General features: G+C 38.9%; 2 protein-coding genes across 2 annotated transcripts; one reads left to right on the top strand and one right to left on the bottom strand.

Annotated features, from left to right (window-relative positions):
* The first annotated feature begins 262 nt into the window (after positions 1 to 262).
* Positions 263 to 3312, top strand: LOC112291382 (hydroxyproline O-arabinosyltransferase NOD3). Its single transcript, XM_024538711.3, has 8 exons — positions 263 to 940; positions 1298 to 1365; positions 1679 to 1880; positions 2014 to 2111; positions 2232 to 2301; positions 2479 to 2550; positions 2654 to 2767; positions 2906 to 3312. Exons 1-8 carry the CDS (start codon positions 533 to 535, stop codon positions 2969 to 2971), a joined length of 1098 nt encoding a protein of 365 aa, XP_024394479.1. The 5' UTR covers positions 263 to 532; the 3' UTR covers positions 2972 to 3312.
* Positions 3313 to 3575: 263 nt separating this feature from the next.
* Positions 3576 to 6894, bottom strand: LOC112291381 (brassinosteroid LRR receptor kinase BRL1). The gene is made up of 2 exons (XM_024538710.3): positions 4385 to 6894; positions 3576 to 4296 (listed from the first exon to the last, which is right to left on the bottom strand). The coding sequence occupies exons 1-2, from the start codon at positions 6313 to 6315 to the stop codon at positions 3876 to 3878; spliced, it is 2352 nt and encodes a 783-aa protein (XP_024394478.1). The 5' UTR covers positions 6316 to 6894; the 3' UTR covers positions 3576 to 3875.
* Between the last annotated feature and the right edge of the window lie 6267 nt (positions 6895 to 13161).

Genomic DNA, 13161 nt, shown 5'->3' with positions numbered 1-13161 from the left:
GAGAATTCCATCGACCTCAGCAGCTTGAATAGATCAGTTGTGCACAGTACGTCGGACTGGCACTGAACTCGCCGCCACATATGTCTCTGAGGAAAGACAGTGCAGGAGTGTTGCAGCTTGTGTCCTTTGCAAGCTAAGGCCACGGGCGCCTATCATGTTGTGGCGGGAATGCGGGTTGCAGAGTGAATGCGGTGTAAGTTTAGCGGCTCTGGAGTGTCAGGTGCTGGACTGGCGGTAGCGGGTGAGGAGGGTTGCTTGATTGGTTGCTGACGCTAGGGTCGAGAAGGTGCAATTTGGAGTGAGGGGATGGAGAATTTTGTACTGGACAGGGTTGTGAGGTGAGGTGGGTGTAGAGCTAGGGCTTTAGTTGGGTTTTGAGATGGGGAGAGTGGATTGAGTGGAGCTTGGATATGGAAGTTTGGGGAAGTGAAGGAGTGAGGACGGCAATGATGATGGTGGAGATCTTTGGAAGCAAGTAGGGCTTGTGGCACTGCTAACGAAGTCTTCAATTAGCGGCGAAATTCGACAAGAGATGACGCGGATTAAATTTCCAGTGCTGGTGTTTCTGGCCTTGGCGGCAATGGTGGCGACGTACAATACGATCACTATGATTAACAGCTATCATAACCGGAGTGGTCACGTAGGTCCCGGGGCTGGTGAAGATGACAACAAGTTCTCATTCGAATCACTAATCAAGCCGTCGGAGGAAACAAAACGGAGTAGCCCCACGCGTTTGTTTCACGTTGCGGTGACGGCCAATGACTTCCCCTACAATCGTTGGCAGTGCCAGATCATGTACTACTGGTACAAGAAGTTCAAAGATGCGCCCGGATCAGAGATGGGCGGCTTCACTCGCGTCTTGCATTCCGGAAAGCCTGACAATTTCATGGAGGAAATTCCGACAGTTGTTGTAGACCCTCTGCCGGACGGCGAGGATCGGGTATGATTCGCCACTTTGGTCTTCTCTGTTCTTAGGTTACAAAGTAGGTGACATTGTTATGATGAGAGCCAATTGGCGGAATCTTCAGCTCAAGAGTTGAAAACAATGCCTGCACTGATTGCCATAGATGAATATCGTTTGGGAGTTCAGGGTGTCGTAGTCGGTAAGATCTCGTGAGAGAGTTGATCCGTAATGCTTTGTGAAGTGTATTTTGCTCAAGTGTTTTATTTTCAACCATCAAAACTGTGAAACCTTTGATGACTGCGATATCATTTTCCCTGGTAAAGCTTTCTGAATATTTTTGTAGACTTGGTAGGATCATCAAGAGACTAAAGTGTTTGTTTGTTTGGTTTCCAGGGGTACATTGTGCTGAATCGACCATGGGCGTTCGTGCAGTGGTTGCGAAAGACAGACATCCCAGAAGAGTACGCATCCTGCTCAAAGATGTCTGCCTGCATTGACTGTATCGTAGAGAGTGAGGATTGATTGCAGTTTAGCCGTCCGATTACTGCCTCAGTTACGAGTTTGTGTCACTTTCGCTTGGTTATTTTTTATCCTTTGAGTGTTCCTTTTGACTTCGTATGCTGCGGTGAGTGCGGCCATTTGCTTGTGAATCTTGCGAGTTCTGGAATTATACCTGGTTTTGTAATGTTTCTATACTGTGTCTGAACAAGTCGAGGTTTAGTAATGTTCCTGATTTAAAACCTCACAATTTATCGGGGCATGATCGGGTGTTAGTTACATCCTGATGGCAGAACCGGACCATATATTCATACGGCCGCTTCCCAACTTAGCTACGGAGGATATTCCAGCTGCCTTCAAGTTCTTCTACATTGTTCCTACGAAAAATGAAAAAGTTTTGAGAAAATTCTTTCCAAAAGAGAAAGGGCCGATTTCCAACATCGACCCCATCGGCAATTCTCCAGTCATTATTAAGAAGGTGCCACATTTCTGTGTCAAGGAAACTCTATGTCGTCTATTGAATAATTTAGATCTTTATTTCTGTCACTTTTGAATGTCGAGGAATGGTCCTCCATTCGACGTGAATGCTGACACTGTGGTTACGATTGCAGAGTCAATTAGAGAAGGTAGCCCCAACATGGTCAGACGTGTCCATCAAGATGAAGGATGACCCAGAAACTGACAAAGCATTTGGTTGGGTTTTAGAAATGTGCGTGAAATTCTAACCCTGTTTGCTTGCACTAGTTTTATTACTTATTTAGTCTGATACATTGTTCAGCATCTTTGTACTGTGATTTAACTGACGTTGGGAATGCTTATTGTATGGTAGGTATGGATATGCGACAGCTGCAGCTTTGCATGGGATTAGACATACGTTGGTCAAAGATTTTATGTTACAGGTGCATGCATTTTCATATGTTGTCCTCCTTTTTTGCCTTGTGATCTTCACTTCCGAGACAGGATTTATCTGGTTGTGTCAACAGCTCCCTGTTTCTGCAAGGTAAGACACGCTTGTCAACTTATACGTCAGTAACAGGAGCCAGCAGATACTTACTTTTTTTTTTTGTCTCTTGCAGCCACCGTGGGATACCGACCGTGGAAACAATTATATTATTCATTATACGTATGGATGTGATTACAGCATGAAGGTTGGAATTACTGTCACTTCGACACTCAGCACCCTCTAATACCCAAGGTTGCCTTCTCTTTTATGCTTATATCAAGTTGTGACCGACGCTAATATATGCGCAGGGTCAGTTGACGTATGGCACCATTGGAGAATGGCGATTTGACAAACGTTCTTACTCCACAGGAGCTCCGCCCAAGAACTTAACCTTGCCTCCTCCAGGTGTACCAGAGACAGTGGTAAATTTAACTTGAGTTAGCTGCGTACGTTTTTTTTAATGTGGGCAGCAACATATGTTTAGCCTCTTCACAGTTTCTTTTCTACCGAATATTAAAAATACGAAATTCCGAATGTGAACTTGCAATCGCTGAGTGCAGGTCACATTGGTCAAAATGGTGAATGAAGCCACTGCTAATATTCCAGGATGGAAAGAAGGGGAGTAGTGCGGAAGCCTTTGTCTCCTGGATTACTTTCGAAAGTTTCACTCTGTACATGCCTTCTTCAATGGTTCTACCCAATGGAATTGGGGAGCATTGTAAAACCTCTTAGCAAGCGTCTGCAAGTTTTCCAGCTGCGACACGACATAAGGACAGGCAAATAATAAGGGCCTGAAATGTGGGTAGTTGGTCTACTGTATGATCACGAGTTTTAGGTTACATCTTGTATCCAAAACGTTTGTTGAAGCTCTACACATGTTAGCAGCATGTAGACTCTTGCTAAACACATAGCCTTGTAGATGAGGTATTTTTTCTAAAATTTGATTATTAAAACAGTCGTTCAGTCAGCTCAAAGAGCCATTTTTGGAGCGGAGGTTAACGCCCGAATGCTTCTGCACACTTCAGACATCGAATAAATTCATTGTATGTAGTTTGTTGTGCGCAACCATTCAGGGATTAGGGCCTTGATTTGACTAAAAGCGCAATCGTAATTAATCAAAAACAGTTGTTGGAAAGAATCGTTTCTATCATTTCGAAACAGCGTTACTGAACAGGTCATGCAGCTGCATGCCCAGCATAATGCCACTCCAACATGGACTGGCTGCAAAAATACCCCCAAACTTTCCTATTGCCGTCAGCATATAGGTTAACATTCCATTTTCTATGTCGCAATGAAAAAAGAACAAAAAGTGAGATTGCAACACAGTACAAGTGACCTTCTGCTGCAGAAGTATAGAGGAAAGCCTAGTTATAGGACGTTTCATACACTTAAGGAAAGAGCTTAAAACCTAATTTCGCACCTAGCTACGTCTAACTCAAGGAAAAATGTGTCTTACACAAGGTTACGTCTTATGTGACATCCTAATAGATAAACTTCACAGGCTATCCAAATATTCATTGATGTGAGCGATCAGTAACTGCTGGTCATGGACACTGTTTCAGATTCCGACAACCTTGACGGACGACCTGATCGAAATGTCGCGGTGTCGTCGACACTGTCCGCACTTAAGTTGTCCACAACGGAAACAGTGTCAGGGTTTCGGATCTGTCTGAGCATTTTCAGCACGTCTGAGCTCTTTGGGCGTTGTTGGGGGTCTAGGTTTGTGCAGAAAACAGCAATTTTCATGGCTAGAAGAATCTCAGCCTCGTACCCTGAATCCCGCAAGGCAGGGTCCATTGCTTCGATTCCGTTGCTCGAATGCAGACACCCGTGAAGCCATTGTCCAATACTACCGCCATTTTCCACGACGAAGTGGTCGGTTGGGTTACGGGCTGTCACCAGCTGAGCGATCACAACGCCGAAGCTGTACACATCGCTCTTTTGAGAGTACCTGGGGATGGACAGGAAGTACCGGGTCAAACAATGTGGTCATGTAGTGTAATTGAACTGAAAATTTGCAGCGCAGGATATTAACTCACCTCAATGTTTGATGATATTCTGGTGCAATGAAGCCGATAGTGCCAGCAAGAACTTCAGTGGTAGCATGCGTGGCCTTGAGGGGAACGATGGCAGCCAGGCCGAAGTCACCAAGCTTGGCTTCGTATCCGTCGTCCAGCAAGATATTTGCAGGTTTCAAGTCCCGGTGCACGATGGAGCTGGTGCCGAAGGACTCATTATGGAGATATGCGAGCCCATTGGCGACACCGCATAGGATCCGGTGGCGTTCGGGCCATGAGAGTGTCAAGTTCCCGCGAGCCATTTCCTGCAGGGCGTCTTGCAGACTCCCTTTTGGCATATATTCGTACACCAACAAGTGCACGTCGGACTTGAAGGTGTAAGCCAACAACTGCACCAAGTTGCGGTGGCGGATGAAGCCCAAGGTTTCGAGCTCCGCGCGAATCTGCTTAGCGTCACGGTTGGGTTCTTCACTGTCAACAGCATCATCCGTTACGTTGCGAACGTACTTTATCGCAACGACAATATCATCCTGGAGAGACACTTGGTACACCTTCCCATTTCCTCCTTCACCAAGGAGACGGCAGTCAGCTAAGGCATCCTCATTGTCAAGGAAAGCCAGCATGTGAGGGGTAATTTTCTTGTTGAAGATGATAGGCTTCTTGATATCCTGAGTGTCGGAACCACATGTCAAGAAAAAACGTGTGAGCAATGCTAGAATGACGGCTGCTATCGCCCCAGTAACTAGACCCACTGCAATTCCGAGGCCCCAACGGACGCCTTTGCTGCGGCGGCGACTAGATGTCACTTTCAATGACCTTCGCACCCCAGCTATCGTCCTTGGCTGAGAGGAGTCATCAGAAAAACTTCTGACACCGCTTTGGACGAAATCCGTTCCGCGGGGGAAAAGGCTGTTAACATATACTTTGAACTCCTGAAAGACAACTTCCTCTTTGCAAGGCGGTAGTGGCGAACCGCACAAGCCATCGTTCCCTCGAAATTTAGGGGCTTCCCGAAGCCACCTACCTTGGGGGATACGCCCAGACAAACGATTCCTAGCCACATCAAAATTCCAGAGCTGTCGAAGCTCTACAAAGGAAGGAGGGATCTCCCCCTCAATAAAATTGTCGGCCACATTCAAAGTCCGCAGCTTCGTGCAGGTCTTCAACTCTTCAGGGAGCTGTCTGTCCAAAATATTGTTCTGCACCTCCAATATTTCAAGGTTGACAAGCTTCATGTACTCATCCGGGATGCCACCGCTGAGGTAGTTGGAACTAAGGTGGACTTCGATCAGCTCGGTGCACTCGCACAACCTCCTCGGCAGGACGCCCGTAAGTTGATTGTGCGACAAATCCAGAAACTTCATATGATAACATGCTGCACTATCCGGAGCTAAATGATCCTCCATCAGCCGGTCGAGATTTCCCGTAAGCTTGTTTCCGGAGAGGGATAACTCGACCAAATTGGGCAAGAGGGTCAGTATACCGGGAGGGAGGGACCCATCCAATAAATTCTTCCGCAGGTCTACAAACATTAGCCGCCTGCAATTGCATAGCTCCTCCGGGAAGGCGCCCTCGAGCTCGTTGTCCATCAAATTCAGCACCTCCAACTCGGAGAGATCACCGAGTTTGGACGAAATGGGTCCCTTCAGTTCAGCCCCCTCGAGTTCCAACCCTACCACTCGAGTTCCAAAACTACCTCCCACGTGAGCGCACTCCACACCCGTCCATGAACATGGACTCTGAAGATAGTTCCAATTTTTCAACACCCCTCTAGGATCCTGCAACTCTTCCTTGAACAGAATCAGCGCGTCTGCATCGGCCCTCAAGCCCACGTCCACATACCACGGGGAGCTGTCGGCATCCGCGCCGGACACAATCAAGGAGCAAAATATCATCGCCAAAACAACACTCACAAACCAAAACCTGCCAGTCACCGCGCACGTACTCGCCATCGCCACAACAACAAACCCCAAAAATCCACGCCTCCACAGACCAGTACTCGCCACCAGCTCCTCTTCTTTGACAGCCAGGCACAAAAACGAGCTTAAAATCTCATGTCGTCACCCTCCCAACCACGCCCTCGCAACCTCTACCTCAACCTCGTGCTGGAAAACCAGAACATCTTCAAAAATTCTGGCCCAGCTCGCCACCAGTGCAAGTACCAAACAAAAAAGCAATACAGACGAGTCGCGGCTGTCTGCAACACACTCGCCTACTGCGTGGAAAGAGATTGAATCTCCAACCTCCCTCTCACAAATCCTTCACTGATCACTCAACCTCATCCCAAGAACAAAAAGAGAAGAAAAAAAGGGGAAAATGACGGGGTATTCTTCATCCGCTCAGCGTCACAGTCCACTTCGATTCGAACCATCACGAACCCAGCCGAATCTAGATACCACGATACCTTCGTGTCCCCGAACTCAGCCCCGCTACACACACCCGCCTAGCCAACCCGTGAGCAATAATACTAAATGCGACGTATACTAGACGCTGCAACTCGAAGGCGCCACTGCAGATTCAGGCTGCTGTCCGATGCAGAAAGCTAACCCCATCATAATATCGTCCGGAATATTAAGAACCAAAAACAAAAAAATTACACAAACTCACACTCGAGGCGCAAACCTTTACACGTCAAGTGGGTCACTGGGGTCCAGTCAAATCCCGTATGCGATGATGAATGTCCTCCCATGCTCATGGAGTGCCTTCACCCACTTCTCCGAAGCTCCCCGGAAGTGTACTTCATTAGTTCTGTTCTCGTCGCATTTCGCAAATCATCGCATCATCCCCTCTGCTTCTTCTTCCTCCATCTTCCCCCCTCATCCTACTCACCTGAAGTCGTCATTTGTCCGCTCTAGATTCGTCCATCGACGAGTATTCTCAGATGCGAAGATATGGATGCCAGAGAACACTCCCGTGCGACCCAATCGATATGCGCATCCTTTTTTCTTCTTTTTGTTTTTTGTTTTCTGTCAGTCTGTTTGTCTGTCTGTCGCCGCTTCCAGCAAGGACGATGCCACGCTTTCCCCCCTGGTTTTGCCCATTACGGCACCGGAAGAGCCGTGCTGGGTTATGCTGTTGTTGTTGTTGACATTGTTGACGTTGTTGACCTCGCCCACTTTGACAATATGAGTGTGTGTATGTGCGTTTTTGTGTTCCCTTGTTAGGGTAACAATGTTTCTGCTCCTTTTGTTGCCCTTTTCTTTACCTAGTCATGGTCCGGAAATCGCTACCCGGATCATGACTGATAGTGTATTAGTAATAAAATAAAATATGGCGCAGTGTGACTATTGTGCCCAGTCGGGGGTGTTTATGGTATTGTGATTAGGGTGCCACCGTGGCATGCTTTCTTATCCTCTTACATTTTTGTGGGGTTCAGGTACAAAAATGAAGAGGTTGATTATTTTCTACTTGTATTGTGCTTAGAAACTATGGTTGTAATCTTTGGAATTGTATGGACAACATGGCAAAAATCCAAAAACTTGTGGTTGGAAATAAAGAATCACTTGCTCTCAGCATTTCTACATTTGTAGTTATCCACCTTGATTACAAAGTAAGGGGTGTGGGAAATTTTGGTAATTGTGAGCTGAATTTTTAAACATTTAGGGTAGCATTTGATGATTAAGGGAGTGCTGTCAAGGACAAAGACTCGATGAGGGAAAATATACACAAAAAGGCTATCTCGATATAATAAGTCAAAATGTAAACAAGTAGGTATATTAAAAGGAAACTGGAATGGCTATTGCCATAAGACAAGAAACTAAAGACTCTTGAACCTGGACTAGAAGCAAGAAAGGAGTTGACAAGAGTGAAGAAGGCTTCACTCTTGTCTCTATATATACTATCTAACTAGGGGCTACATGGCAACGTTCTATAGGACCTCCAATATGTGTTGACTTTGTAGGACACATGCCTTGACTTACAAGGCAAGTTTTTCTACGTGTGGGCCACATAGTTAGCTTAATCTTCAAGCTAACAACATGTGTGGCACATGGCCAACTTGTTGACCACGTTTCTAATCCAAAAAGTCAATTAAAGACACCTATGAAGTCAAAGCAGCATCTAGGAAGTTTCTAGGAAGCTTCTATATTAAATATTATAGAATTAACTTACTTTTGTCTACTTTTACTTACTTCTACCTATTTCTATATGTAATTATTAGCTTACATGATTATGGCCGTGACAAGTGCATACAAAAGAACCAATTTGCATTTCACCAAACCATTTACGATATGACTTGCAGCTCATGCGTAGTACTTATTTTTTATTTGAGAGTCCAATTCAAAATTGCGTTACTTCTATACAATCTATGTTGTAATTGCAAAAGCTATCTATTATCATGGACATACATATTAATTTTAATAAATATCTATATGATTAGATAGAAGTAAGTAAAAATAGATTAATTTTATAATATCTTTCAGGAGAGCTTCTTAGAAGCTTTACAGATATGACTTTGATTTTGGATATGTTTGTAGTTGATTGATAGGTTAGAAACTTGGTCAATAAGTTAACCATGTGTCACATATGTTGATAACTTATGGAACAAACTAACTATATGGTGCATCTATAGAAAACTTGTCTTGCAAGTTAAGACATATGTTTTATAAAGTCAACACATATTAGAGGTCTTATTAAACATTGCCATGTAGCTTTTAGTTAGATAATATATATAGAAGCAAGAGTGAAGCCTTCTTCAACTTGTCAATGCTTTTTTAGTCTTCGTTCTTGTTTCAAGTCTTTTTAGTCTTCTTATCTTTGGAAGTAGCCATTCTAGTTTAATATATTAACATCTTCGAGTGACTTTTTAATCTTTTGAGTGTCACAAGAGTGTATTGCATGTTTTTTCTTTGAAATTCATATCTTTAATAGTTTGACAAGAATACTAATTCATTATTCTTGTCTTATTTTATAAGTGAGTAAATTATTCCACTTCTATTGTTATGTTTTAGAGGTTGTGGACATCCTTCTCAATACTTTGATGGATTTACTCAAGTTAGATTTATTGAAGCACTTTTCTCTAGGAGTGTTCTTTCTTAGTTTGTAACTTTGATGGAAAAAGATTCACAACTATTCTATGATTTGAATTCATTCTTTGAAGTGTGTATGACTACATTTAGAAAAAGTGATTAAGAAAAGGTGTCATAGATATGCTATCATGGACATATATTTTTACTCTAATAATTATCTATATGATTACATAGAAGTAAATAAAAGTAGATAAAAATAGATCAATTTCATAACATCTTCTAAAAAAACTTCTTAGAAGCTTTATAGTCATGGTTTTGATTTTATATTTATTTATAGTTAATTTTTAGGTTAAAAACATAGTCAAAAAGTTAATTTGTAGAACAAGGTAACTATGTAGTGCATACATAGAAAACTTGCCTTGCAAGTTAAAATATGTGACTTACAAAGTCAACATATGTTGGAGGTTCTATAGAACGTCACCACCTAGCTCCTAAGTTGATAATATAAATAGAGGCAAGAGTGAAGCTTTCTTCACTCTTATCAACTCTTTTCTTATTCTAGTTTAAATTCAAGAGTCTTTAGTTTTCTTATCTTTTAGAAATAGTGATTCTAGTTTCTTTTAATATATATATATATATATATATATATATATATATATATATATTATTTCTATTTTGTCATATTTCTTTGAAAAAAAGTCTCATTTGGTTATTTGCTTTCATCAAGTTCTTTTCCTTGACAGATTGACAAGAGTATACTTATAATATTAGAATTTTATCTTTTCTTGATTAAGAGTGGATTTATTTTTATTTTTATTTTATTTTTATTTTTATTTTTTTGATAAGACATAAGTATATTAGAAGTTGCGGATTACTCTCTTCTAAATTGATATTTTTTGTAATATTTTCTTTGTTTTCAAGTCATCTCTTCTATTTTTCTTGAGCAATATTAAACATCTTTTCTTCTTTAAGTGTTATCATGGTAGAATTTTTTGAAATAAAGAATGCAATGGCACAAATGTAAGAATAATTAAATGAGTTAATGCTTGCAATGCATTAACTTAATTTATTATTACAAAGAGCAATACGAATGGCAGGGAGTAAAGATATAGAGATGATTGGAATTGTTTCAATATTTACACCAAATTATGTCCTTTTTCTTATGGTGGAATATCCTTCTAGTATTAGAGAAGTAAAGGTTTTACTGCCGAAGAAGTTTGATGGTACAAGATCCAAGTTTCAAGGATTTATCAATCAAGTAGAACTTGTGATTGAACTTCAATCCCAAAGCTATCCAACTCCAAGATCACAAGTTAGATTTATTGATACACTTCTTTTACAGTTAGCATTATTGTGATTTTCATCTTTTTTTAAATGAAAAGATTTAATATTGGATAATTTGGAGGATTTTTTAGCTGAGTTTTGATCCATATATGGAAAACATGATGAAATTTATATTACAAACAATAAAATCTATATTTTGCAACAAAGCAATCAATCAATAACATTATATACTTTATAATTTTGACAACTTATAATTGATATCAAGTGAGATGCTGCTACACTTATTAGCCAATTTTTCCATAGATTATAATATGAGATGAAGAAATTGATGTTCAACTTATTTGATCCTCAAACATTCAATTAAGAAATTGACTCTGCTGTAAAGTATGAAAAATGATTTTTTGAATTTTGATTTGAGAATTGGATAAGTGTGCCTCAACATTACTATAATTCAATGGCAATACCAATATGTCTTCAATACATATATTTGAAAGTAGAGGCTATACAAATTGATGTAGTATGTTTCAAATCTTGGTCCAAGCAAGAAAAGATTCATCATTATTAGGAATGATTGTACTGATATTGTTGAAAATCTAAGCGTAATCCTTAAAATTATCCAAAAAAGTGACACAACTACAAAATAAAGAGCATGGCTATCAAAAAAGATAGTATATCAAAAAATAAATTTATTTTTTTATAATAAAGATTGTACAACTAGAACCTTGTATAATATCTATTAAAGGTTATATTTTCTCTTCAAAACTCTTTCTTTGTTTTACAATATATGTTATTTTAAAACTTAAACATCACAAAGCCTTTGTATTGTTAGATTCAAGAGTCTCAACATATTTCTTAGATGAAAGATTTGCTAAAAGACATAGCATACTTTTAATCAAAAAAACTAAACTTGTTCACATAGAAGTCATAAATGATCATCTATTATCTTTAAGAGATATTATTCATAAAATTCTTCCTATAGAAGCAACAATTAATAGTTATAATAGCTTTAAAATATTTAATATTATTATATCTCCTTATAATATAGTTATTTTAGATTTATTATGGTAGAAAAAATATAATTCTAAAATAAATTAGATTTTTTATAGTCTTGACTTTTTTAAAAGTATAACTAAGAGTATAGTTAATCAAATAGAAAGTTATGAGTCTAGTATAACTAAACTTATATTTGTAGATGCAACAGCTTTCTTGTATGTTAAAAATAAAATTATCTTGTGTTATTTATGCCGTACATTTTTCTATTGACGGAAAGACTTTAAATAGCATTCTAAGCTAATATCAAGATTTTTAAGATATATTTGAAAATAAGAATGCAAATATTCTTCTGAAATATTATTTCTATGACTACTCAACTGACCTTCAAGAAAGAGTTCAATTATTGTTTGGATCAATCTACAGTTTATCACAAGATGAGTTGGTTGAAATCAAGGAGTATATTGAAGAGAATCTAGCCAAGAACTTCATACGCCATTTTAAATCTCTTACAGAAGTTTCAATTTTATTTGTAAAGAAAAAAGATGGATCATCATGAATGTGTATCAATTATCAAAAACTACACAAAATCACCAACAAAAACAAATATCTGCTACTTGTGATATCTAAACTTTTTGATAAGTTTAATCAAGCTAATATCTATAAAAAAATAGAGCTACAAGGAGTATATAATCTAATACACATCAAAAAAGAAGATGAATAGAAAACTACATTTTGAACTAGATATGGACATTTCAAATACAACATTATACCTTTTGGACGAAAAATTCTACTAAAAACTTTCTAACATCTAATGAATGATGTCTTTTGAGAGTTTTTAGATGACTTTGTTATATGTTACTTATACAACATCTTAATCTATTCTAAAAAAATAGAAGAATATGAACTCAATGTTTGTTGTATATTACAAAAATTAAAAGATGTGGAACTTTATACCAAGATAGAAAATCATATATTTTATATTATTTAAGTTGACTTCTTAAGATACATCATTTCGAATGATGGAGTTATGATAGATCTTAAAAAAATTCAAACTATTATGAATTGAAAGATTCTAAAAATAATAAGAGATATCTAATGCTTTTTGAAATTTGCCAATTACTATAAAATCTTCATAAAGGACTTCTTTCAAGTTCTACTTATATATTTCACTTATAAAGCCAAACTTCAATGGAATCAAGAAGTAAAGGCAATATTTGAAGCTTTAAAGATAATTTTTATTTTTGCACCAATCTTATATTGTATTTATTTTTTTTAAGCCATATTTTATGGAAAAAAATATATTGGCTTTAATTTAGGTATTATATTGTCACAAATAGAAACAAATGATAAATTTCACCTAATTGCTTTTTATTCGAGAAAAATATAGTAGCTAAGATCAACTATAAGATTTATGACAAAGAACTTCTTGTAATTGTAGATTTTTTTAAAGAATGGTACCATTATTTAGAAGGTGATTTTAATTAGTCACTATTCATATGGATTATAAGAATCTTAAATATTTTATGTCAACATGCATTTTGAATCATTGCCAAG

The sequence above is a fragment of the Physcomitrium patens genome, chromosome 14, assembly GCF_059467195.1.
Source record: "Physcomitrium patens ecotype Gransden chromosome 14, ASM5946719v1, whole genome shotgun sequence".
In the NCBI taxonomy this organism is placed as follows: Eukaryota; Viridiplantae; Streptophyta; class Bryopsida; order Funariales; family Funariaceae; genus Physcomitrium; species Physcomitrium patens.
The sequence above is the reverse complement of the archived record's forward strand: the minus strand, read 5'-3'. Positions and strand labels throughout refer to the sequence as shown.